The sequence below is a fragment of the Leptonychotes weddellii genome, chromosome 2 (assembly GCF_054177405.1).
Source record: "Leptonychotes weddellii isolate Sample4059 chromosome 2, ASM5417740v2, whole genome shotgun sequence".
Lineage (NCBI taxonomy): Eukaryota > Metazoa > Chordata > Mammalia > Carnivora > Phocidae > Leptonychotes > Leptonychotes weddellii.
This window is the reverse complement of record NC_138370.1, coordinates 16,681,617-16,709,201: the sequence shown is the minus strand read 5'-3', so window position 1 is coordinate 16,709,201 and position 27,585 is coordinate 16,681,617. Positions and strand designations below refer to the sequence as shown.

Below are 27,585 nucleotides of genomic sequence, written 5' to 3'. Positions count from 1 at the left end.
TTCGATTTTTTTTTTTCTTTTTTTCTTCTTTTTTGACCGGTTTGAGGTTTGCGTCTTGTGCCCTATGAGTAACGTATTTTGGCACTGGAAGAAGCGGGCTTTCTGGGCGCCCCTGTCACCCCCGCCCCATAACTGCTTTCCAGACTCCGCCTTCTGGTATTCTCTGGTTACTGGAGTGGGTGTTGCAGAGCTTCGGGTGCACCTGCTCTTTTCTTTGCCTCTTACCTTATTGGTGAGAGTCCTGGAAACCAGGTAGCTTTTTTAAGTAGCTAGCTTTCAAGTAAATCTGTTTTTTAATCATTGAATATACAAAGTTCTTGGATAGTTTGAGTGGCAGAAAGTTAATGACAATATGAGGAGTAAACTTTGTCATGGATCTTTACGTGGTAATTAGGGTTAACGATTTTTATTACCTACCAAAGTAGCTATATTAACTGATCGATCACGTTGTGGTTTGGTAGAATCTTACAAGTTTGGAGGATTTAAACATTTAAGTATATCACATTGTTTTCCAAAAGGATTAAAGTAACCAGTCTAAAATATTGATAAGCTGAATGTTTCCTTTTTTGTTCATTTTTCTAAACATTTTAGGTTATATATATAGTATTTGTTATTTATACTTCATAGTGTAAGTAAAGAATTCACTAAAGTGATTTTTTTTTTTTTTTTAAATCACAAGCAGGCAACAGCTTTGAAGTGTGAAGCAGGGAAGGAGCCGTTTCGGAGCTGTAAAATTAGTTTTTAAACAGGTAATTTGTCATCATTATATACGTTATTGTTCTTTCTGGGGGTTTTATTTTCTGGCTTTTGGTTTTTATTTTTTTTTTTTAAAGATTTTATTTATTTATTTGACAGAGAGAGTACAAGAAGGGGGAGCAGCAGGCAGAGGGAGAGGGAGAAGCAGGTTCCCCACTGAGCAAGGAGCCCAGTGTGGGGCTCCATCCTAGGACCCTGGGATCATGACCTGAGCCCAAGGCAGACGCTTAACAGACTGAGCCACCCAGGTGCCCCTATGTTATTGTTCTTTGTATCATAGTTGGAAGACTTTATAACGTTATAGAGACTGCTATCAGCATAGCAGTGCATGGTTGAGGGCCCACTCTATTTAGTAAACAGACCTTCTGGGTTTGCTGCCCTGTGTGCCTTGCTTTTTGGCATGTCACTTTGGTCTGCTTTCATACTTTTGCTAGAAAAGAGCCATGTCATTCCTAATTATTAAATACTAGAATAATTTAAACAATGCCTTTGAAATGTTTTTTTTTGGTCACAGAATTTCTTCAGCCCATTTGAGTTTGAATTTGTCCTATAACAGCTACTGGATATGCCTCTCTTTCCAAATCTATTTAATTTTAAGTCATTTCCTACAACTTTTCTATTAATTGATTTTGCAAAATTTTTATTCACAAATTTCTCTACTTTTTGAGCTTGTTGCATATACTGTTGACTGAAGTTGTGCTTTTTTTCTTTTAGGTGTCTGAAGTTAAACATTAGTTTTTATGCACAGTGCATTGTCAAATGTTGGTTATGTACAGTTGCTCTCTGACCAGCAAAAAAAGTCAAGGAAAGTTTATTGGGGAAAAGTTAAATAATTATTTGCTAAGGGACAATTTAGAAATTAAATGACTAAAGGATGAGGATCAGAAGAAATTTTTGTTAAAAAGTGTTTTAGAAATAATTGCTTTTTTAGGAAGAGTGTCAGAGTCTGAATTTAATTCCACTGTTAAAATTTTAAGACAACATATTTTCAGAATATAGTCTAATATATCCTCGCTTTCCAGGAAAGCAGATAGGTCCTTAGTTCCTTTATGAACTAAGCCATCTATCATGAGAAAATACAGATTGGCAGTTGATTTATATCTTTATTATACTTTTCAGTATTTTTTTAAATTGGAAGACAAATAGGACAAGAAAAATCGAATCAGGGAATGTCAAATGTGAGTGTGTAGTAGAGTTCTTAACACTAGAGTGATATAGCTGGCATTTAGTAAAATAAAAAGAATTATAAAACCAGTTATAAAATAATTTTCTTTTTAACACGTTAGGAAGGATGGATGAGATGGAATAAAAATATAGGGCAATTATGTTAACTCACCTTAGAAGACTTTGATTTTCTCATTAGAGGATTTGGCCATTTGTAAAGGAGACAAGTGTATTTGGCACTTGGGAAAAATAGAAAGCGTTTGGAATAATCGCACTAAGGAATTCATTTAGAAGCCAGCAGAGTGCCTAGCAATACATTCATCTTACAGATTTAATTGAGTGCCTACAGTGGGTGACTTAATGACTGTAAAGTACTGGAGATATGGAGGTGAGCAAAACAGACAAGGTGCCTTATCTCATGGAGCAAACCTATGTTTTCAAAGTGTGTATTTATGTGTGTACAGTATAATATACCTTAATAGTGAACATAGCTAATGATATTTTGTAATTATTTCTCTGCTCTTTGACAGTTTGTGAGTAGATGCAAAGAGAGCAGGTAGTGGGGTTTATCCAGAATTGAATTGGTAGAATGGGCAAGTAGGTGAGGAAGTCAAGGATGCTTGCAAGGCATTTTTGGAATGACTTACTTGGGTTTGTGTTTGGGGTTGAGTAAGGAAGCAAGGGATTAATGGATTCCTGGGAAGAAGAATGACCAAGGGACTGGAAGTTTGCAGTAGGGTCAAGAGCAGGTTCAGCAGGAATGACGAAGTGAGAGAAGTAGGAAGCAGGGACTTATGATCAGAAGAAGGGTTTTCGGAACTTCAGGATCTTGAACAAATTACCAGTCCAGAGTGAAACAGTATTGGAATAGAGAAGATGAGAGGGATGTTGGATCTCAATTCACGTCTTAGAAAAATCAGGAAAGTAGGGAATGATGTGGAGGGTGAAACTGTGAGACAGTTATTACCAAGAAAAGTGCAAGACTGTCTTGGGGAGGACAATAGGAAGTGGTGCCCATGGTAGGGAGAGTGATATTTTTGATGACTAATTTGTTCAGAAGAGGAAGGTTAATAAGCATTAGTTAAATAAGAATGGTCTATAAATGTGATCCTTGCCTCATGAATCTGGGGGGGACGGGGAAGAGTAGTACCCCTTTTGGAAAGGATTGCTAAGGAAATAGTGCTTTTAGAGGGATTTGGGATTTTATTGAACCGGAAGAAGTAGGAGGAATATTGGGGAACAGATGGAGGATGTATAGGAAGTTTGTTTGTAATGGTCCAGTGGAAGGGGATGATAGGAAGACCTGATAACAGTGAGTATGGGACTGGTAGCGAAGACAGATTCCAAGTTGATGGTGGTAGCAGGCCTATGGATTTATTTGGGTGTTATATGTAACCCATGACAAGGACGCGGTAGGTTTTGAATATAAATTATAGGGAGGGAGAGGTCTTAGCAAGCAGAATTTAATTGACCTCCGTGTTCTCATTTCTCTGAGCAAGGGTATATTTTGTTGATATGAAATGCTCTACACAGAATAACTATATCATAAGATAGACCTAATGCAATAGTTGGTACATAGTGAGGTCTAATAAGATTTTTGTTGATTCAGATAGTGTTGTGTTTTGTTGCCGTCTTTTTATCCCCCCCAATGTCTTAACAGTTTTTGTTTTTTTAATTAGAAGAGGGTATTTACAGAGATATCTTACGTTCTAAAAAATTAATTGAAATTTTTAGAAATTCTCAAATTGAAAGTGCTATGGAAAAGATCCTATGTGTTTTTTTTTTTTTTTTTTTTAAGGTACTTGACCATCTTAAGCACAGAGAAGAAATTGAGAAGTTCCTCAAATGAAACTGGCTAAACAACACATAAAACCAAATACTTATGCATTTTCTTCTCAGTTTCCATTAAAAGTGTTTAGTACATTTGGACACTGTATGAAGACTTTCAAAACAGTGTACCAGGTATTTTTATAGTTAGTAAAAGAAATACCCTAAATAAAACAACCTTTAGAAAACTTGTACAGATATATAAAGGACCACCTTTGGTTATTTTGTGACTCTAAGTAAGTATTTAGAAAAAAACTGTACTTCCTTCATAATTTTATTATGATGAGTAATTTCTAAAACCTTCATTTACAGTTGTCAAGATGGTATTTCCAGAGGTGGTTAGGAGTAATTTAATGCCGTTTCAGAGATAATATCTGACTTTAAAGATTCTAGAAAAATAGTGTTTTTTCTTAACTTGACTAGTTTTTTCTTTATATTCTTATTTCGAAAATTAACCTTGGGTCAATCATAGGTATTTCTGTGGTAATAGGAAAGTATATGTATATAACTATATGTATATATTTATATATATATAAATACTTTTCTATGGTAAGGATCCTATGACAGGATTTTCTTCAAAAAGATCAGTCACAGAAAGTTTATAAATTGCCATAGTACTTTTGCATTTTGTATCTTTGTGAGATAAGGGAGCCAGATAGGGCTGTCAAAAATAGCTAAATGAAACTTCTAATTAGTTTCAACTTAGTTTAGTAGGTCATAGCATGGGTAGAAGTGCTTGGTTAAAGTAGAAGAATTTTACTTCTATCCCTGTTCTTCCCATACCATCATCTATGACTTGTGCTGTTTGTTTTCCAGTGGCTTCAGCTTTTCCATTTTATTGTTTTTCTATTAAACCTGCCTGGCAAAATCCCCCACCTTGGATGGATTCAGTGGAGTATTCTACCAGGGCTGATGAGCACTGCTGGGAAAAAAATTCACATTGCAGATTAGTGATATCTGTGAATGTTCTCTGCTCTCACCTGAGTCCTTAGTGCTGCCCACAGTCATTCTCCTTTACTTTTCTCACATCTCTCAGACACTGCTGTCTCACCCTCACATTTAAGGATCAATCCTTTCTACTTCACATCACTTACAGACTCCCTCAGCTTCCTACCAACAGATCTAACTAGCTTCCATCTGCTTCCATCCTTCCCTCCTTTCCCTTTGTTCAAAGAGAGAGGTGTTCCTCTGTCTAAAGCCCATCATTTTTCTTTTACTTTTTTCTTTTTTTTTTAAAGATTTTATTTATTTATTTGACAGAGAGAGACACAGCGCGAGAGAGGGAACGCAAGCAGGGGGAGTGGGAGAGGGAGAAGCAGGCTTTCCCGCTGAGCAGGGAGCCCGATGCAGGGCTCTATCCCAGGACCCTGGGATCACGACCTGAGCCAAAGGCAGACGCTTAATGACTGAGCCACCCAGGCGCCCCAAGTCCATCATTTTTCTTAACACCCAGGGACCCAGTTGCTACTGCTTTTTCAGAGACCACACACTATCTCCTTCCTTTTCTGCATCTTCAAGATCTTCCTTTACTAGCTCTTGGCCAACAAATTTTAAACATGCTTTTAACAAAACTTTCCTCATGCCCATCTCTGTCTGCTTCCCTTCATAGACTAATTCCTTGGAAAAATTACCTAATGACTTCTTTTATTTTTGCTTCTTCCTATCAATAAACTCATTACAGTTATGGGATTGACCCTCCCCAGCCTGCTGTAATTGCTCGTACCAAGGTTACCAGTAACCTCTTTGTTGCTATATCCAAGTGGACACTTTCTTAGTACTTTTTTTTTTATGTAACAGAGTAACATCTGGCATTCTTACTGATATCTTCCTTCTTTATACACCTTCGCTTTTTCTAGCACATACTCCTGGTTTCCCTCCTGTCTTTTTCTACCTTCTTCAGTGTTCTTTTCCTGTCTCTTAAATGTTCCTCCAGGCTCAGTCTTACTCTCTTCCTTTTCTCCCAGTGCCTTCTGTGCCACTTCAAGTACTTTTCTGAGCAGATGACTTACAAATCTCCAGCCTAGATTTCACCTCAAACCCAGCATTGCTAAAACTGAATTAGTCATATTCTCTCAACAAAAATCTGTTTCTTTTCCAGTCACTGTGAATGTATCACCCTACACCCCATTGTTCAAGCTCAAAACCTAGGACTCATCCTTGAACAGCTTTCTCACTGCCATATCATAGTAGTCACCAAATCCTATTGATTCTGCCATTGGAAGCCTACTTGAATTGGTCTTCTTGTCACATACCTAGTATTTTATTATTAGAAGTCTTTCCATATAATAGTTTAAAATAATAATAAAAACTATATGAATAATAACAATGTGTCTACAGAACAAAATTTGGAAGGCAGGCACCTATTTCTAAAGATGACTTGGAGGTGGTTAGAGAGGTTGGCATGAAGGAGAGGAAGATACTTGCCTGTATTTTCTACATTTTATGGGGGGAGATTTTTACCCTCTTAGATAAATCAGCTGTTACTATTTTGAGAATTGATCTACATTGAATTATTTCTTTAGCTTCGTAGTAATACTTGTATAGGAGTGTGCCTTTTAAACACATTTGGTATCATTATTAAGTTACTAAATATCCTGTCCTCATATGGGTGTTTATCTCATCACAATGTAACTATAGACAAAGTTGTTTATTCTGTAAATTCAATAGACTTTATATAGTAAGTGGTCTTTAAAAAGACTTTTTTAAAAGATCTGACCTATTTTTCCCAAACTAATTTTAATAGTTTTTAAATTGTTTTAAAAACTTACCTTAATACTGTTCAAAGTCATATAGCCTATAAATAGGTTCTTAGAAGAAGTTCTTCATTTTAGGAGGAATTTATCATAATATAAACATAAAATATAAAACATTATCTCTCCAAATATATTTTTAATTTATCTTAAAGTAAATTTTATTACTCTACTAATAGAAAGCATAGTATATACTATTTTAGGAAAAAATGGCATGTAAGAGTTTTATTTGAATACCTTAATAACTTCCCACTCTAAGTTATGTTTTACAGTTAGCTTCTAGTACTTTTGAAGATGGTACTGCCTCTACTGCATATGTAGTTTTTGGAGTGCCTGTACCTTAATATTATAAATTATATTGGTACATCTAGGAAATAGCAGGTGCAAAATGATTCATCTAAACGTCATCTCAGCTCATTGGACATGCCTCTCTTTGGGTATCAATTATTTTGTAAAGTTCTTAAATATATTTCTAGTGTAAAAAACAATGCAAAGTATTGCTAAAAATATATGAGAAGACGGGAAAAAGTATCACATTCCTACCCCCACAACCAACAGTTGCTTTCATGCAAGCATTTTAGTATATATTCTTAGTTTTTTAAAATCTACATGCAATTTTACATATTGCTTTTTTTCCTCTTTTATACTCTATAATATAAACACAGGCAATATTGTTCAGCCTTCATAATTTATATATGTTTTGAAGGGTACTGTTTCCTAATAGCATCCAGCCTGTGGTTTAACATTTAGTTTGTTTTCAATTTATCATAATTATAGCATAATAAACTATTTCCTGCATTATAGTTTCCCCCTCCCCCCTATTTAAGTTTGTTTTCTTATATTAGCTCTGGAGAGATAGAATTACTGGGTCAAAACTCCATTTTAGTTCTTGATACAGTATTGCCAAAATGCTTTCTGGAAAGGTTATGCCAGTTTACGCTCTCACCATAGTGACTGAGAGTTCCAGTTTCCCTTTGCTGTCATCAGGATTAGGAAATATGTGTAATATAGCAAATTTAATAGTCCCTTGTTTTAATTTGCAGCTGAACTTTATTGTTAATATTTTTATCATTTTATGCTTACTGACTTCTTTTTAAATTGCTTGTTTCTACTTACTTTTCTTGGGTTTGGGTTTTTTTTTTTTTAGTGTTTCTATTTTTCTTGTTTTTCCCCATAAATTCTTTATAAAGATATTGACTGTATACTTCATATTTCTTTCAGATTTTCCCTCTGATTTGTCATTTACTATTACTATTATTTTTTCTCCATAAACTTGGGATTTACTTTATGTGAATAAAATCTGTTAAACTTTTTCCCTTTTATTTCTGCATTCCAGATTTGTAAGATCTCGATTTTTAAAGCCAATCCTGTTTTCTTGTCTGTCTGTTGTTTGATTATTTTAATCTTCCTGATCTATTTTTAATCTACTTACTATCTTGGTGTTATGGTATAAGGCAGCCTTTTTCAATTGGGAGAGAATTAAGCTCTAAGGCATCTATTGTTTACTGTGAATTAATTTCTCTTCTGTGTCTGGAATGGTACTGCGTATGTACCATCCTTGGGAGAACTGAAAAAAATTGTTACTCATCATTTTTCTGTGTTCTGTATTTGAGATGAAGGATTCTAGTTGAGAAGTGCTGTTAAATCTCTAAATCTTTTTTAAAATTATTAGCAAATTGTCCCATCAAGTGAATAATCCTGTATCATGCTACATCATAGTATTTTTATGAGGATTAAATGATAGAATGCTTATAAAATATTTAGCATGGTGCTTGGCATATAGTGTTTAAAATAGATGTTAGCTGTGATTAATTTTCTTCATTACATTTTTCTAATTGGATATATTTCAGGATTTTGTGGGGGGGAGGGGGGCTAATACTAATTTAATCATATAAGTACTAAATATGATTGAATATCTCTTGGGACTAGTTTTCTACTCTCCCAACCTCTATTGCTACTTCTGCTTTTATTTTTCAGATATTAAATTTTTTGTACTGACTTGTTTTGTCAGATTCTAAGAAGAGTCCCACTGGGAATTCATTAAGTCTATATTTAGAAAAAAAAATGGTGTGTTTATAAAATTTGTCTTCCCATCAGGGAAGGTAGTTTGTTTTTCTACTTAGTAAATTTTCTCTTACATTGTTTTATAGTTTACTGGTGCTTCTTTATTTAGGGCAAAATTTACATTATTCCTAGATGTTTTCTTTTTTTGTCACTATTTTAAGTGGCATCATTTTTCTCCAGTATATTTTCTGTGTGGTTGTTGGTGATATATTGAAGTTCTCTATGAATGCATATTTTTAAGAATACCACCTTTTGTCTTCTCAGTGTTAATATTTCTGTTTCATGTTTTTCCATTTTGTAGAACTTTAAAAACAATGCTAAATAACTGATATGTGACATTCTTGTTTTGATCTTTATTTTATTTGGGATGTCCTTCATTTCTTATTTTAATATTGATGACTATTGATTTAAAGTATATACTTCTTTCAACTCCTTAGAAAATTATTAAAGTAATATGTGCTCATTGAAAAAAAAACCAAATAGTATAATAGTAAGTATAACTGTAAGGAAGTGTATTTGTACTTTTTAAGATTTTTTCAAATTAAGGGTTGAATTTTATCACCATTTTTTTGAGATGATAAAATTTAACCTCTTTGGAATTTATTAATAGATTATTCTAATAGATATTCTAGCATTCACACATCTGAGATAATTCCTACTTTGTCGTGGATGATAATGCTTTTAATTTTTTGCTCTAGTGAATGGGATAACTTGGATATGTATTCCTTTTTGACATTTTTAGCTGAATGACCTTGGAGAAATTATCTAACTTCTTTGAATGTTAGTGTTATTTGTAAAATCAGAAACCAATATAACCCTACTGTCTAATGGCTTTCTCTGCCCCTTGAATTCTAGATAAAGTTAATCTGTCCATCTCTTTCGCTCAGTCCTTCTCCAACTTGAGCAGTTCCACACCTAGTGGAAAGCCAGAGTCCTCCACAAGGTTATGTAGAAATCTCATTTTCTGCTGATCATCTCTGCTTCTGAACGTCTGCTTCTACCATTGCTCTTTCTTTCCTCTTCTCTTTGACCCAGGTATGAAATTCAGTACCTTCCTGGATATTCACAAAATCCTTAGTTCTTTTTTTTAGTGGGGAGAATTTGCGACTTTGGTAGACTAGTCAAGATTTAAGGAAAACTGTGAGGTAGCAGCAGTGTAATTTAAAGTAAAGCAATAGGCATCACTCTTCTTAAATGTTTTAGGCCACTGTATTCTTGGCTTTTATTGCCCATTCACCGATCAAGGCCTGCTTCTCTCTCTGCCTTCTCTTTATCTTGTTTACCACTACATTCCTGTTAAAACCAAACTTTTCTCCATGCAGAGCAGTTCTGCGCTCCTTGGAACTTTGACACAAACCAAATTCCCAGGTCTTTGGGAACATGAGGTTTTTTTCCTAAGAGCAGTTTTGGTTCTAGCCATTAATAACTTTTTGCTACCTCATTGCTCTACCTTTTAGGACTGTGTTCAACTAATTAAATAAAATAGTCTGAAAGCATGCAGGCCAGTACACATAGTGGATATTTTAAAGTTTTCCTTCCCTTTCCCATCACTCCAGCTACTTAACTCATGTTAATCATAATATGTGTATGGCAGCTAAATCAATTTGTCTATGATGTGTGGTTGACACTACCTCTTTTTATTTCATAAAATCAACTTTTTTGAGATTCTTTTATGTCACTAAGCTTCTTGGAATGATTTAAAGATTAAGAGTTTGTTTTTATGTGTTAAAAATGTTAGTTTTCACTTGTTTTGCAGAAAATTAAGTAAAGCCAGGATGGCCACAGGAGGAGGTCCTTTTGAAGAAGGTGTGAATGATCAGGATTTACCAAACTGGAGCAGTGACGGTGTTGATGACCGACTCAACAATATGGTATGATAACTTATTATTGATGGTGTATCCATTAACTACTAATGATAAAATGAAACTTTCCCCTGACTTAGTCAAATCAAACTCATGAGACTCTTTGTAAACACATTTTTTTCTTGCTAGCCAAGACATTAAATGACCCTGGGCTATTTGTTATATTAGTTGAAGACATTTTTGTTTGCAGGTAACAGATATCAACATGAGTTAGTTTAAGCCAAAAAGGAGATTTATTATAAGTATATAAAGATGTTTTATGGAAAATAAGTTAAACAAATTAAAACACTGTAGCTGGGTTTTAGGAAGGGACTAGAAAAAGGAACCAGAAAATTGTCAAGAATTGCTTTTTCACTGCCCTGACTCTTTGCTTCTGAGTGCCTTTGCTTAACACAACTTTCTTTTCGCAGACCAGCTTTCTCTCTTCTCTGGTTCATGTGGTGTACTATGGCTGACCCTTCATTCTAAAGTTTTCAGTTATCGCTACAATTATATCCTGACTAGTTATCTTTTAGTTCCAATTTAAAATTCTAAAGTATGATTATCCCAATTTGGATTAGATATGCATCTCTTTTCCAATCATCTGTGGCCAGGAAGGGGTAGGGTAAGTAGAACAACAGGTTGGCAAGAACACCCACACATGGATGGGGGTGGAGGGACAGTTTGTAGAGAAGGGAGTTGTGTTATAAATGAGGAGAATATCCCAAAAGGTTTTACTGTAGTAAAACTAAATGATTCTTCCAATATGAATAAGGTAGGAATTTATAGACCTTTTTGTTGAATGATTTAGGTTATGTGGGTATAACTCAGTAAATAAGAATGTTTTCCCATTAAAACATGAAACGTTTTTGTCATTTCATATAAGGTCTTATTATGTAATACATTATTGCCTGTGCAAAGTAAGTATAGTTATGTTTATTTCTTACTATATGCTAGGCACTGTGTTAGATGTTTTATGAATATTATTTTTAATTATGTTTTAAAGGGACACTATTTTAGAGTTTAGGAAACTGAGACTATGGGAAGTTAAGTAAATTGCCTAGGGTCACAGTGAGCATTTCTTCAGATAACAATAATTACTTTAGAATCCAGGTTGATTCTGAATCTGTCTTATACACACTGATTTTAAAGGAGGCCAGTAAAGGTATCTATAATTTATTTCACTCTCCAATTTATAAATAGTAGGGAACCATTTTTAAAAATGCTTTTGAAAATATTCAGATTGACTCTAGGGTTGGAGTTTGGTATTTATGTTTGTTAAAGAATGATAAGAAAGTAATCTATTTTCTGAAGGACTGTCTATGAAATTTAGGCTGGATGAAATGGCGGGGGGGACACATTAGTAACAGTAAGTAATTGTCTCTAAGGCTATATGTTTCCGTGAAAAATGTTTTGTCATTTTTATCTTTAAGACTGAAAATTTTTAAGCATATCAAATTACTTTCCTGGTTTGATAGAGGCCAGATTAATTTTTGCCTTTACTTTTTTAAAGGATTGGGGTGGCCAACAGAAGAAAGCAAATAAATCATCAGAAAAGAATAAGAAAAAGTTTGGTGTAGAAAGTGATAAAAGGGTAACTAATGATATTTCTCCGGAGTCCTCACCAGGAGTTGGAAGGCGAAGAACAAAGACTCCACATTCGTTTCCACATAGTAGATATGTGACTCAGATGTCTGTTCCAGAGCAGGCCGAATTAGAGAAACTTAAACAGCGCATAAACTTCAGTGATTTAGATCAGGTTTGTGAATTACTTTCAAAAATCAAGTTAGAACTATGGGAAATATTTGGAATGGATTAAATAATTTGTCTTAAGAATAAAAAGTGAGCTCTTTATTTCCTTTTTCTTAGTTTCTGTGTATATGGAAAGAATTTTAATTAGTGGCAGTGGTATTGTGTTCTGTGGAGGGCAAAAAAAACTGTTTCTAGACTTGCTAAGGTCAAGTCTTCTGTGACTTTATTACTAATACTCTATGACTAATGTAAATCATTTCATCCTGGAACTAAATTTTACATGTTAGTAACTGAATAAGATTGCTGTTAAGCAAAAGGGCAGATCCAGTGTAGAATATTTATCATTGGCTAAGTGTGGGATGTTCTGGATTACTCAAGTTTAAAATAAAACTGTGGTTGGTATTATAATCACTGAAATAAAATTTGGAACTAAAAGTAAAGGTAAATGATAATGAGCTCTTAACAAATGTTTTATTGTCACATCTGTGCTTTAGAGAGATAAACAGTTTACCAAATATGCATAAAGGTATGTTCAAGTCTGATATGATGGTGCTGGTGATCACATCATTTAGTCATCTGTTTATAATTACTGAACATTTACTATATACCAGGCACTGAGCTGAGCAGTTTTTCAGGCAGTGTTTCATCTAGACACATCCTAATGCTGATGTTTATATTAATTAAGATCTACTCATTGGGTCCAAAGCCCATACAAAATCGGTGAACAAGTATGATTAGCAATGTGAGTTATAAATAGGGTTGTAGTCCTAGTACTTCATTTAGACTGGTCTTGCTCATATTCATCAGTTGAATTATGTCTGACAAAATGAGGAATAGGACGAGTTGATCACCTTTTGATATTTTAGTAAAAGACTTTTTATAGATTTGAATCTTTTGAATCTTATGGACAGAGCTGTTTATGTATACTTCCTGAATCAATATCTGATGGTAAAACTGATTAAGAACATTGGAATTTTTTTTTTAATTATTGAAAAATTAATGTTTGTGGGATTTGGTTTCTTTTCCATATGTAGAGAAGCATTGGAAGTGATTCTCAAGGTAGAGCAACAGCTGCTAACAACAAACGTCAGCTTAGTGAAAACCGAAAGCCCTTCAACTTTTTGCCTATGCAGATTAATACGAACAAGAGCAAAGATGCTGCTCTAAGTCCTCCAAAGAGAGAAATGATTGGATCAGCACAATGTAAAGAGTTGTTTGCCTCTGCTTTAAGTAATGACCTTTTGCAAAACTGTCAAGTCTCTGAAGAAGATGGAAGAGGAGAGCCTGCAATGGAGAGCAGCCAGGTGAAAAATGTTTGTTTTCCTCTTTGCTTTCATGAGCTTCAAAGTAGAATATTAAGATTAAGAAAGTTTTATTGGGTTATGCACATAGGAATTTTAGCTAAGTACTTCTGGACATGCCTCCTCATTCTCTCAGATTTATTCAGTATCGTGTAAATTTCTCTTTACCCAAAATGATTGTAGAAATGGCGTATTACAAATTAAGGCTTTTCTTTACCTGCCAAAGGCTGTGTACCAATTTTTTAGTAAAGAGGAGTTTGAAACAATGTGATTAGTAGATTGTAAGAATTTTTTTAAATGGTTATATAATTCTCTTGAAAAGTACCTTCAAAAGTATAATACTTTCACTTAGAAGGAAATAGTATGTAAGCATTAGAAAAAATTTACATAAATTGTAGTTTAAAGGCATACAGTTCTGTAAGTGAAATTTTTTGGGTAATGTAAATTAAAACTAATTTTGAAATTTTTAAATTCATAGTAATTGGAGTTGTTAGTATTGTCAGTTAAGTTTTGGTTAAATTCTAAATTTGATTCAGATCTTTTGCACATAAAACGATAAACCTAGACTATACGTGAAATAAAAAATATGTAGAAGTGTTGCTGTGGAATGCATTATGCTTAGTTTTATGTACTGTTTATTTTCATGTTTTTTTTTTTTCCCCTCAAATGTTTTTCATGCAGATTGTAAGCAGGCTAGTTCAGATTCGTGATTATATTACTAAAGCTAGTTCCATGCGGGAAGATCTTGTAGAGAAAAATGAAAGATCTGCTAATGTTGAGCGCCTTACTCATCTAATAGATCACCTTAAAGAACAAGAAAAGTCATATATGAAATTTCTTCAAAAAATCCTTGTAAGTTTTGGACCTTTTCAATAATGTGTTGAGTTATTTTTGTGGTATATTAGTGTACGTATACTGATGACATTCTGATTCCACCCCAGAGGAGTTAATATATTTTCAAAAAATCGTGCCATCCATTATAACATTTTATTGCCCTTTTTAATAGTTGTATGATTTATACCACTAAAATATTTCAGGCTAGAGAAAATGAGGAGGAGGATGTTCGGACTATAGATTCAGCTGTGGGATCTGGTTCTGTAGCTGAGAGCACATCGCTAAACATAGATGTGCAGTCTGAGGCTTCAGATACCACGGTAAGCGGCTTTTTGGTAATTAAAAGTGCTGGAAATGAAGATTTAAACTTTTCCCCCATTTTTCAAGATGATATTTTTTATAGGCATTCTTTAATGAAAAGTATATTTCAGGGAAGAAACCCTCAAATTGTTAATGCTGTATATATTGTTTTAAAACATGGAAGTATGGAAGTTTTACTTACTAACATTGAACACTTTCATGGTTGATTTAAAAATCTAATTTGTGATGTGCTTGCAGAAACAGTTTTTCTGTTGGTTTCATTAAGCACAGCTTTACTCATTTTAAGAAGCATTAGGAAAGTTAAAATTCATCATGAGTATAAGAGCTAGGAGTACAAAAATATCATTACTACAAGTATATTGTCTCTTGGAAAAATCTCCAAGTTCTTTTGCTGTTGAGGATTCATTTGAAGGCTACTAGGATTTTTTATACCTCGGGCTAGCTTTGAACTGTAGCAAAACCAGATGACTGAAACATCGAGATGAAATTGGGACAGGGTATTATTTACATTATGATTTATTTGTGGTGAGAAAAATAAAATTTCTAACTCTGCAAAATGAAATTTATCAAAATACTATCTTTTGGAAAAATAATCAGGAATTTACAGAACTTTGAGGAAAGCTTTGTAAAATAAACTTAATTCATAGAAGGTAGTGTGCTTCAAAACTGGTATGCTTTTAAGCATTTTTATTTTAACAGGTGCACCTATAACCATGCATTAGTAAACTTGAAAACCTGTTACCAGTAAAGCTTTTCTTATGAAATGATAACCATGTATGTCCATCTTTTGTTTCTGAGATACGTTCCAAAATACCATTCAGCATGAGAAATTTGAGGGTTTGTTTCCGTTTAGTGTTGACCTGTGTAGTTTCTTACCTGCCTCCTTTCTCTTCCCTGCCCTTCCTAATTTGAAGAGGAAATTTGAATTTTTGTCCTACATTATTTTCACCAGGAGATAGATATTCAGAGGGCCTGATCCAAACAACTGTTGAAAATAGATTCTTTTGTGGAGAAATTGTTTTTCTGTTTACAGTGGTGCTGGGAATAATTTTTTTCCTCACATTTCATTCCAGCAGAAATGGAGGAATTGGGGAATGTGGGTAAAGGAATTCTGTTGGGGAGGGGTGGGAAATGGTATAGTTGGTTATTTTGATTTATATATTAGCATATGTAGTGTTCACTGTGATGAGAATTTTTTTCATAACATAAAATGACATAATGAAAATTGATATTAATAACAGCAGAATAAATGTTAAAATGTGCTCCAGTTGTATAGTTTGGAAATTGCCTAGGATATGATATGGTACTTGATTATAGTAAGCATTAGTCTAGTCTTACAGAAATCTAAAAGTCTTAAGTTTATTGCCACTTGGGGAAGGGTGGATTGATTTTTAAAGAGATGAACTGGTAAATTTTTTGTATTTATTCACAAGGCTGGCTTGTATGTTAAACAGGAGTTTGTATTAAGAAATTAATATGCTACACTATTTAATAAAGGAGGCATCTTTTAGTCTGAGAATTCGGCCGTGCATTGAGGACAAACTAGGGAATTCAGCTTCACAGGAACAGGTTTCAGACATTGACGTTACCACAAGTCCAAAAGGGAAAGGTGACAGACCTCCTCAGAATGACAGGGAACTGAGGCCTAATAGGAAATGTAGCCGAAAACGTGGATTTCCCTCAAAGGTATATTTCACAATATTTATTTGGGAAGTCTCTAAATGAGCACCTCTTTTGTTCACATTTCCTCTTCCTTATTTGCCTTTCTGTTGTTGCTATTACTCTTAAATATATAAGCTATTAACACGGCTAATTATACTGTAATTTGCCTTAGTAAAATGCTATCCCTTAGTGTGTTTATTTTTCTCTGCTTCCTTATACTCCTCCCGGTGGATTATATGTGGCAGCTGTAGTTAATTTGCATTAACAAAGGACTTAATCCATTTTCTTTTTTTGCCATTGAGAACTCAAAATAGAAATTCTTAAACCTTAACCATTAGTTGCCTTTTGTTTCTTGATACTTGTATTCGTGTATGAACGTGGTACTTTTAAGTTTTGTCTTAATTCTTGCAGTCATTCATTAAAGAAAAAGAAAATGGAGTAAGCTATTAGCTTTCCTGTCTAAGAATGAAGTATTTTTATAGTGCCTTTTTTCCTTTTTTTTTCTTTTGTGGTTTTTATTTTGATTCTTGTTGGAAACCCCTTCCATTCTTTTTTTTTTTTTTTAGAAAAATACTTAAGCAAAAAAGTTAACTTGTTTGGTAATGTTTCTGCTGGTTTTTTTCCTCCAGTGTTTGCTCTGAATTTTCCATGATTTGCATAAAGTCACTCAGGAAAGGTTTAAAGACAGCTCTTTGTGTAGTTACACTTAAAAGAAGTTTCAATAAAAGCATTTATAAGAAAGTGCTCATACCCATTTGCAAGAGTAAAATACTATTTTAATAAGTATCGATTAGACTAATTTCTTATGTTTTATTAGCTTATATTAATATACTAGGGTCTTTATTTGGTTATGCACTTTTTTTTTTCTTTTTGCTGCTTAAAAATGACAAAACCTCTAAGTATTTTGGCAGGTTTTTTTTTTTTTTTTTTTCTGGCTCCCATAAGAATTTGAGGATACAGTTTGAAATCAACTAAGATGATCTCACTATGAAGTATTAAGCAAAAGGTGCCCAACACAACAGAATAGTAAATTAAATAGCTGATTATTTTTAAAATGAGTGGCATTGGAGAAAAAGTGTGAGACACAGTAAATATCCTTTGGAACTTACTGTTCCTTTTAAGTTTTCTGAACATTGACAAACAGTAAAATCTGCCAGCTTTTCTTTTTTTCCTAAGGTGATACATTTACTTTTAAAAAACATTTTTCTGTTTTTCATTTTCCTTGAATAATAGCCTTATAAGTGAATATTACTCTCTATTGAACTTTCTTCTTGGAGTTTATTCCAATTGATTCTCTTTAATCTTTTGATTTTTAGGGCCATCCTAGGGTAGTTCTATCAGTGCTCTATTCATAATATTTTATTAGAAAAAACTCCTCATTCTCACCAACTGACTATTTTTCCTCTGCTATGCAGAATTGTGTTCTCCCTACCTCACCTTCATTCCCTACTTAACATCTTTTCAAGATGTCATGTTCTGTTAGGAGAGTAGGAAAAAAGTTGAGATTCAGAGCTTAAAGCAGCCTTGTGAGTGGTAGCTTGATAGGAAATGGTTGGTATTTTCCAGCTGCTTACAAGGACAGAACCCATTTTATGGAATATTTTATAGACATGATGACACTTTGCATAGTTTTTAAAAAAGAAGCCTTCCACAAGTACCTGTGCCCTCATTATTTTCCCATACTCCTCTTTCCCGCACATTCACTTGTGGCTTTTAGAGACTTTATTAAGCTTTTTAAAATATTATCTACTCTTTTTTTGCTATTATTTTCATCATTTCTAGTTATTTCATGGGGGCTAACTTTGTCTCCCAAACCAGACTATGTTTCCTCAGACATGGTGTCTTAAGACTTTTGTATTTAAAACTACTGAGCATATAATTTTGGAGCAGGCAGTGTGGTGTGGAAAACACCAACCTAGAACTTAGGAACCTAACTTGCCCTGTGATATGGGCTAAATCACAGCTTTATCTTCTCTGGGCTTATAGTTCCTCACCTTTCACATGAAAAAATGGAGTACATATTATCTGAAGTACTTTTCAGCTACAAAAATAAATTTGGATCCATGAAAAATTATTGGAGGAACCTCATTTTTCTAAAGGAAAGGAAGACAGAGTTTTCTGAAATTGAACTGTTACCTGTATGCAGCTTTGGATTTCATGTCTAAGTTAATTTTTTTATCCATAAACTAAAAATGTACTTGTTGGAGGTGACTCACAAAGTTTAAGTGAAATTATGTGTTTGAAGGGTTAATATATTCTTTGCTTCCCTTTTGGATTCCTATTCCATGCACCATCTGCTTGGCATGTTCTAATCCCTAGGTATTTTTATTTCCATTTTCTCATTTTCCCTTTTTTTACATTTGACTGTAGTCCCTTCCTGCCTCCCTCAGCTCAGGTTTTCTGAATATTAGTTTGAGTGTTAATTATTATTATTATTATTATTATTATTTTTAAAGATTTTATTTATTTGAGAGAGAGAGAGCATGAGAGGAGGGAGGGTCAGAGGGAGAAGCAGACTCCTCTGCTGAGCAGGGAGCCCGATGCGGGGCTCTATCCCAGGACTCCAAGATCATGACCTGAGCCGAAGGTAGACGCTTAACCAACTGAGCCACCCAGGCACCCCTGAAGTGTTATTTAAATGGATGCAAAAGTTATTAAGCAGTAATAAACTCTACTAATTTCAAAATTGTTGGGAATTCATTTTTAGATTAGTGAAGAATCTGGAGGTAATTGTGTTTCCTTTAATAAATAGTTCAGAATTCTTTATAATTTGAGTGTCAGAGTTTTGCAAATAAATGTGACTAACAAGGGGCTCCTGGGTGGCTCATTCGGTTAAGCCTCTGCCTTCTGCTCAGGTCATGATCTTGGGGTCCTGGGATCCAGCCTCCCCCCTCCCCCCCTTCAGCCTCCCTGCTCAGCCGGGAGCCTGCTTCTCCCTCTCCCTGCCCCCTCATGCTCTCTAATGCTCTCTCTCTCCTCTCTCAAATAAGTAAAATAAGTAAATACAGTCTAAAAGAAAATATGACTAACAAGGATTAAAGTTCTTCTTAAAAGTTTGCTGCTTAAAGGGTAAAAAACCAGAATGTTATTTAGTAAATTCTTTAAAATTAGAGAGCTTTAAGGTTACCTTGAAGTGTGAACTACATATTTTTGAGAGATGGGAGGATTATAAATTGAAATAAGCCAGAACTAAGAAGATGAATTTTAACAGGAATGAATGTCAGTGTTAGCAACTTAACTCCACTTGTATAGGTGGGGAGAGAACTGAGTACACAGTAGTTAATTTGAAAAGGGCTTTAGTTTTTTGGAAATTCAAGACAACAGAAAATCTTTAATAAGTACTGCTTTGACCAAGATAGTTGCTTCTCTTCCCTGTTTATGAAGTCTAGTCAGTCAATATAGGATAGAGGCAGCACTGACTGAATTCTCTGATTTGTGCATCAGATATTCCAACCACAGTCTTTCTACTTCCTTATTTGATCTTACTTTCTTCCAGTGTTTAATTTAGAGCCATATACTTATTCACTTGGGAAGGTAAAGAGAAGGGATTTTTGCAGAGTATCGATAAAGGATGTCACCCAGGAGGGAATCTCTGTGGAGCCATCTGTGTTTCCATAATTTTTCCAGGAATCACATGTACATGGAGAAAGTAGATCAGTGCATTTTACTTTGAAATGAAATTATTGAACTTCTTTATTCTTCTTAATAACTTTGGTAGTTGGGATTAGTCACTTAAAATCTATATAACCCCAACCAAAATTTGGTAGCAATGCAAGTTTAAAATTGACTAAATGTTTCTAAGTTAATAGAAATATTCTGTGTAAATATTAGGTAAAATCTTTAAACTTTTAAAATATAAGATTTTTTAAAAAGGTAGATCAATGATGAAAAATTCTAATATGATATATATACATTTCATATGTAATTTGGCTTATACTTTATTTTTCCCAAGTTGTATTTAAATTAGTTTCTTTGCTTGATTGACTTTTATTTTTTCTTGTTGGGTTAAATTTCACTGGTTTTAAGATTAATCCTTAACATTTTATAATTTTTTAAAAGTGGCATCTATCTAATCTTGTTTGTCTAGGCAAAATGGTACCTTTTGGAGGGAATTTCAAAGTATTCTATTTAATTTCTCAGACTCAGCTAAATAAGCATAATTTAAAAGAAAACATAATGATATCTTTGATACAAAACAAAGTTTTCTGCTTTATTTTATGCTTATGAAATGAGATGTAAGTAAATGAAAGCCACTTACATCAAATTATCAAATAAAAGTGTTTCTGTAATTTTTGTCCTTGGTTAGAAAATAGTGGGTTCATTTTTGTTTTATTAGTATTTTTTAACATCACTTCTAGAAGTGGGGCAGAATGTTTTTTAGAATGATCTTCAAGGATATTTTTAGGACATTAACCTGGTATGATCTGTTCTTCCTTTTCTATAAGGTCTGGCTCGTGTGTGTGTGTGTGTGTGTATAGCTCTTTTTGGCCTTTTGACCTCCTTTTTTGTATGCCTTTTTTTTTTCTTTGTTAATTCCTCTTCATGCTAAGCTACTGCTTATGATCTTTTACTGTGAAATTACCTAACTACCTAACTCAACATGGCAGGATATCTCTGTGTTATCGTTTTATTCTTATTCTTTTTTTCTTCAAGTCTACTGAAACTGTATTTACCGTTGTGTATTTAATACTAATTTATCATCTGTGTCTGTACTGTGCCATTGGTAGTTGAAACAGGAACATGAATCTTAATAATCAGATATAAGTATTGTTGGTCTTATTTTCCAGGCCAGAGATCCTCAGCAGGAGCCTATGGAAGAGATAGAAAATTTGAAGAAACAACATGACTTATTAAAAAGGATGTTACAACAGCAGGAGCAACTGAGAGCTCTGCAGGGAAGACAGGCTGCTCTTCTTGCTCTGCAGCACAAAGCAGAGCAAGCTATTGCTGTGATGGATGATTCTGGTATGCCACAGTGTAGCTTGTTGTTGTTATAAGTAAGGCTCAGTTAATAATGGTATTGCAAGGTGGATGCTGGTTATTATATGATCAGGTCTTGATTATATTGACTAGTTTAGAAACCTACATATGAGGCTTACCCTGTCCTGTGCTTTTCTCTGGTTATGCAGAAGAGGTTGCAGGGACAACTCCTGGCCATCATACTGTACCGGGCAGACAGCCAGCTTGCTCTCCTTTTCATCAGAGAGTACCTTTAAGAGGTAAAAGGGACAGGCTGTAGTTCTGTTTTTGTACCTCACACTGATAGGGCTCTTAATGTTTTTTTTTTTTTCCTTTCTTTTTTTTTCCCCCCACTTTTTGTACTTTATTCATCTGGGATTGCTATACTTGTCTTGCCTACCAAGGAAAGGTCAAAACATTAAGGGAGACAGTGCATAAATTTGTAGAGCTTCTTTAGCTTCTAATGTTGGTAGTAGCTCTGTTATTTCAATTAGGTGCCCAGTTGTATACACCAGTTCCTTTGAACAGTGTTTATATTCTATATATAGTCTTCCTGAGACTGAGAAATGTTTTTTTCACTTTTCTTTCTTCCTTCATAGCCATGTATCATTTAGGTGGAAATTGTATTGAATTCTTTAGTATTGAGTCTAATTTTATAGTTTGTTTTATCACTTCAAACCTGTTTAATTTCTCAGTAAGTTGAAAACAGCTTGTTACCTATTAAAACTCAGTAAAACTAAGGTCTATTTTCTAGTCTATCATCCTAGTCTAATAATAATTTATTTCCTGTGGGCTCTCTATTTTAGGTCCTCACTGAGGTTACCTTGTTATTCTTTAATTTATGCTGCTATCCACACCTAGCCCAGTGGCTTAGCCCTCTGATCACTGTTATACATAATTTAATTTTGCATTTTCATATGGAACTGTATGACTTGCAAGTAACTTATTCTTTTGTAATAATTACATAATTGTATATTATATATAATATGTACAGTAATAATTATATACATTTTCAACACATTTTTCCCTTGTAAAGTCCAGAATTCATTAGCTTTTACATTTATATTTAGGGAATAGGTAATTTAGAATAAAACAAAATGTTTAAACAATGACATACTAGTTAATGGCTAATGACTTTAAAGTATTTTAAATATTTTTCAAGTTCTAGATTTCAGAGATATGCCTGTGGTGGTGATGTTATTTCAGATACTTAACGTTTATATCATCTCATTTGATTATCACAAAATTGTAGGTTAGTCTCCAGAGCTTTTTCTTAGTCTCATTTGGGAGAGAAGGAGCTCTAACAGAGTTTGTGACTTGCCTATACTTCTATGACATATTAGTAAAATCAGATTTCTTGAATTCTAGGTCAGAGGTCTTCTTTTTCTGAATATATGAACTTGTTTCTTTAAAGTATAATGAGGCAGACACCAGGAGTAGAATGAACAAAGGTTTAAGATTAAATTTATTTTTTATATTATCTCAAAAAGAATTTTAGGGTAGTAATTTTAAAACATTTTCTCTTGTATTTATGAGATTTCTGATGAAAAACCAGAATGATAGTATTTAATATTCTGGTATGTAAGCGAGGCTAAGTAATAGTCATGGGAAAGAGTTGTTCTTTACTCAACTAGCAGTGTGTGTTAGTCATCTACACTGTAATTTCTTTCTTTTCAAAATAGAGTTTGCACTTAACTCAGGGCTGAAGGGATTCTATTTAGCCCTGAAATTCTAATTTCTCTTTGAAAAAGCTAGTATTTTCTTTTAAAACAGAAACAGTTTATAGCCCGTGTCTCTTTTAGAGCTGGAAAGGATAAGCACAGGGTGGTTGGGTAGTAGAGCAGTAACCCGTTATCAAAATTGTCCTCAGAATACTGCCTCAGGAATACTGCCGTAGGAGGATAAAAACTGTGGTCTTGTAGTCTGCATTGTATCACAAGCAATTACTTCAGTAAATAATCTGTTCTACTGCAAGGGTCAGCAAGCTATGGCCAGCTGGCTTTGGCCCACTGTTTAAAATAAAGTTTTATGGAACATATCCATGCCTGTTTGTTTATGTATCATTTGTGGTTGCTTTTTCCCTGCAATGGCAGAGTTGGGTAGTTGAGACAAAAACCATTTCCACAAAGCCTAACATATGTACTGTCTGAATCTTTATAAAAAATTTGCCAGCCCCTGTATTACAGCATTGATTCTGTTTGGGGGAGGTGGGGATTGAGACCTGTCAGTATCAGCTGTACTTTTTCAGATGAACCACTTTCCCTTGCCACTCCCCCAACCCAACCTGATAGGCCTGTCCTCTCCCTACTCCATTGAGTCATTATTCTTAATTGGAATGTAGCAGTATCCCTCCTCAAGTGATGGGACAGAAAAAGATGAATCACTATATTAGACTTCTCTGTGTCCCTTTGTCTTCAGGTTAGATGGAAATTTCTTTCTTTTTTTTTTTTTTTTTTAAAGATTTTACTTATTTATTTGACAGAGAGAGACAGCGAGAGAGGGAACACAAGCAGGGGGAGTGGGAGAGGGAGAAGCAGGCTTCCCGCGGAGCAGGGAGCCCGATGAGGGTTTCGATCCCAGGACTCTGGGATCATGACCTGAGCCGATGGCAGACACTTAATGACTGAGCCACCCAGGTACCCCTAGATGGAAATTTCTATTAAAATGATTGTTTGGGAGGTAAATCTGAGGGTTAACTAGTTTTAAATTAGGTAAGATTTTTTAAAATTCCTTCCCCCCCCCGAATTTATTTTTAGCTTCTCAGAAATTGAAAAGTGTATTAATTTGTTTGCTTTAATGAATAGTTGTTAATTTTCTTTCCAGTTGTAACAGAAACTACAGGTAGCCTATCTGGAGTTAGTATCACCTCTGAACTAAATGAAGAACTGAATGATTTAATTCAGCGTTTTCATAATCAGCTTCGTGATTCTCAGGTAATTTAATTTTTTTAGTATAGTTGAGTTTAAAATCATATTAATTAAGCCAGTGGTTCCCGAACTTCACTGTAGCATAAATATCACCTGGCGTTTTGTTTAAAAAAAATAAAATATTAAAAAAAAATAAAATATTAAAAAAAAATAAAATAAAAATGTAGTGTTCTGATCATTGGGATTCCCTCACTCCCAAAGTATGTATGATTCATACATTTGAGGTGGGCTTCCCCACTGTGTGATTCCACTGCTGGTAGTCTGGGGAGTATACTTGGAGAAACACTTACTTAGAGGAAAATCTATGTGAATGCAGTGATAAGTGAAACTTTCTCCTTGAATGCTACTAGATAATATGTTCTTTTTTCCTCTCAAAGATTCTTTATGGTCATAACCTCTAAAGCTTAAGTTATATTTGAATCTGTGTCCTTAAATATTTTACTGACGATTTTGGAGAAAGTTCTTAAGTTTAATTTCAGAATTAATAAGTGTTACAATTTGGTGACCTTTGTAAGTAATGATTTAAATGCAAAATTTCAATCTATGGGCCTTGAATAAGAAAGGGTGAATTATTACCTCTTCACTGTAATGAGTATGAAGATTCAATGTCTCCTGTCTGCTGACCGGGTAAAAATAAATGAATATGGTCTACCACTTTGTAGAAATCTTATAGCCAGTTCATTAAATGAGCCAGAGTTAATAAATGAAAAACACGAGTTTAGGAAGGATACTGCTTGATTAATATTTAAAAATGCATGAAGGATGTATATCTTATGTAGGTACAATAATATATAAACATATGTGATGATGGTAATTGTGTTTATTTCTGGAGAGAGTAATGAGATTGGGCGTTGGTATGTATAGAGCTTATATCTGTAATGTTATATTTCTCTTAAAAAAAAATTGATGCAAATGTGGCAAAATGTTAAAATTTAAGCTCAGTGGTGTTCATTTTATGATTTCCTAAGCCGTAGTGGATTTTTGAAAATTTTAGTAGAGGATCATAGGAAAGAAGTGTTAGGAAAAACTGATAGATTAAGAAAAAGTTTATGATGATTGTAAAAAGCTGGCAAGAGAGAGAATGAGATTTTTGAAAGTTTATATAAGTTTATATAAGGCTTATAAAGACATTTCTAGCACTTAATTTAGATCCAGATAGTAATTCAGTCCAGTGAATTCAAGACCACTGCGTAGTAATATGTGTCCATAAAACCATATAGATGTTATAGTGGCACATCAGGAAATAGTATGTGATTTGGGAATTGGAAAGGCGTATGCTTACCCACTAGCACAATCTAGGCAAATATTTATTGCTTTTTATAAAGAGTATTTATGTGTTTTTAAAATGAGAATCAAACCTTTCATTGCCTTGATCGTCTTTTTTTTTTTTATTTTAAATAAGCCTCCAACTGTTCCAGACAATAGAAGACAAGCGGAAAGCCTTTCATTAACTAGGGAGGTTTCCCAGAGCAGGAATCCTTCAGTTTCAGAACGCTTACCTGATGAGAAAGTACAACTTTTTAGCAAAATGAGAGTATTACAGGAAAAGAAACAAAAAATGGACAAACTGCTTGGAGAACTTCATACACTTCGAGATCAACATCTGAACAATTCATCATGTAAGTAAAGCCGGCTCAGCAGTATTAGGTAGAGGACACATGAGTATATGTGCTGGCATGCAGTATTTAATTTAGTAAATACCTGGTGAATGAATGAATGAACTCATACTTCCTCAAGAAAATTACATTATTTGAGGAGAGATAGGACTTGCATGGGGAAAGTTTTTTTTTTTTTGAAGATTTTATTTATTTGAGAGAAAGAGAGAAAATGAGAGAGAGAGAGCATGAAGGGGGGAGGGTCAGAGGGAGAAACAGACTCCCCGCCGAGCAGGGAGCCTGAAGTGGGACTCAGTCCCGGGAGCCGAAGGCAGTCACTTAACCCACTGAGCCACCCAGGCGCCCTGCATGGGGATAGTTTTTAAGTAACAAGTCAATATACGATGATAACCAAATAGATGGGAGATCTGTTCCTATAATTCAGTAAAGGTAAAGAATAAACTTAAGCCTTGAAAAATAGGTAGGATTTTAATTCAGGGTAAAGAAAAAGAGAAGGTAAACTATTAGATACTTGAACATATGTTCCTGGATTTTTTTAGCATATTCACATTTTCCCTTAAAGGAAAACTAATCCAAATTGGTACCTTGATTTAAAAACTATTGAATAGATTTAGAAAGTATTTATAAAAAAAAGACATGAAAAACATATGTATGGTTTAGTGCAAAAAATTTATGACTTATATAGTTTATAACGTAGACTATATAAACTGAAAAGTTTATAACTTTTTGGAAATATATGGTCACTTAGGAGGAATAGGAAGAGCATAGTCATACTAGTTGCACTTTAGGAACCACCTTTTCTGCTGCAAGATGTTTTACTTGCTTCTGTCTGATTGAGATCCAGTTACTAGTCCTCATTTGCTGTCTTCACACCTTCTCAAGCCTGGTCCTTGCCTCTTACCTAAACAGTTAGTAGTAGGAGCTCTAGCATGGGAAACTGATCATTAGGGTCAACTCCAGCTGGTCATAATTCTTCAACATTCCAGGTGCTGTCTTATTAAAGAAAAGACAAGGGATAGGAAAAACATCTCTGGAGTCCCTGTTCCTTATTCTTTACCCATCTCCTATTTCTCTGCTATCCCCCCCCAAAAACCTTAGTATTTCTTCCTGAAACATCCTCCTTTCTTTTCCCAGACCTCTGCTAGTCTCTCCTCCTCTAGAGTATAACCTAATCCCAGTGCTTATTTTTTTTTTTTTAAGATTTTATTTACTTATTAGCGAGAGCACAAGCAGGGGGAAGCGGCAGAGGGAGAGAGAGAAGCGGCAGAGGGAGAGAGAGAAGCAGGCTCCCCACTGAGCAGGGAGCCCAACATGGGGCTCAATCCCAGGACCCTGGTGTCATGACTGAGCTGAAGGCAAACGCTTAACCGACTGAGCCATCCACATGCCCCCCCAATGCTTATGTTATACAGATGGACACAGCTAAGAAAAACTTAAAATTCAAAAGTTGTACTGAAGGCCCGGTGGTCAGTTTTATATACATGATAAAGTAGCACTTTGCCTACTGATGACTCTAAAAAATGATTTTTTTTCACACTGTGAAACAGTGTGAAAGCTGTAGCAAAAGGTTGAACTTATTAAGGAATAGAGCAAAGAGACTGCTGGAAACCAGTTGTAGCAATTTGTAATGTGAGCAACAAATGATGGTTGTCCCTGTGAGAAAGAGATAAATGACAGTAGTTTTAAAGTGATGGAGATTGAGAAGTGCAGAGATTCTTAATCTTCATTCATTCTCCTTGAAGGCATAAGGTATCTTTAATCCATGTGGACAGAAAAGTAATTAACATATAGTTCAAAGACTATAGAAGATA

The 27,585-nt window shown here is 34.3% G+C and overlaps 1 protein-coding gene across 27 annotated transcripts in view; it reads left to right on the top strand.

The window, feature by feature from the left end:
* The window catches only part of PCM1 (pericentriolar material 1), an 80,352-nt gene that overhangs the window by 454 nt on the left and 52,313 nt on the right, over positions 1 to 27,585 (top strand). For 8 of the 27 annotated variants that reach the window (XM_081807952.1, XM_081807942.1, XM_081807940.1 and 5 more), the window contains exons 2-12: positions 683 to 749; positions 10,318 to 10,432; positions 11,916 to 12,161; positions 13,189 to 13,458; positions 14,137 to 14,307; positions 14,493 to 14,610; positions 16,106 to 16,296; positions 21,060 to 21,237; positions 21,402 to 21,491; positions 24,055 to 24,164; positions 25,561 to 25,777. In XM_081807952.1, coding sequence (XP_081664078.1) covers positions 10,337 to 10,432; positions 11,916 to 12,161; positions 13,189 to 13,458; positions 14,137 to 14,307; positions 14,493 to 14,610; positions 16,106 to 16,296; positions 21,060 to 21,237; positions 21,402 to 21,491; positions 24,055 to 24,164; positions 25,561 to 25,777 — 1,687 coding nt within the window. In that variant the 5' untranslated portion in view covers positions 683 to 749; positions 10,318 to 10,336. Of the gene's footprint in view, positions 1 to 679; positions 750 to 855; positions 1,005 to 3,718; positions 3,883 to 10,317; positions 10,433 to 11,915; positions 12,162 to 13,188; positions 13,459 to 14,136; positions 14,308 to 14,492; positions 14,611 to 16,105; positions 16,297 to 21,059; positions 21,238 to 21,401; positions 21,492 to 24,054; positions 24,165 to 25,560; positions 25,778 to 27,585 lie in introns of those variants that run through there. The other 19 variants (XM_081807976.1, XM_081807973.1, XM_081807970.1 and 16 more) reach the window with 13 other exon arrangements.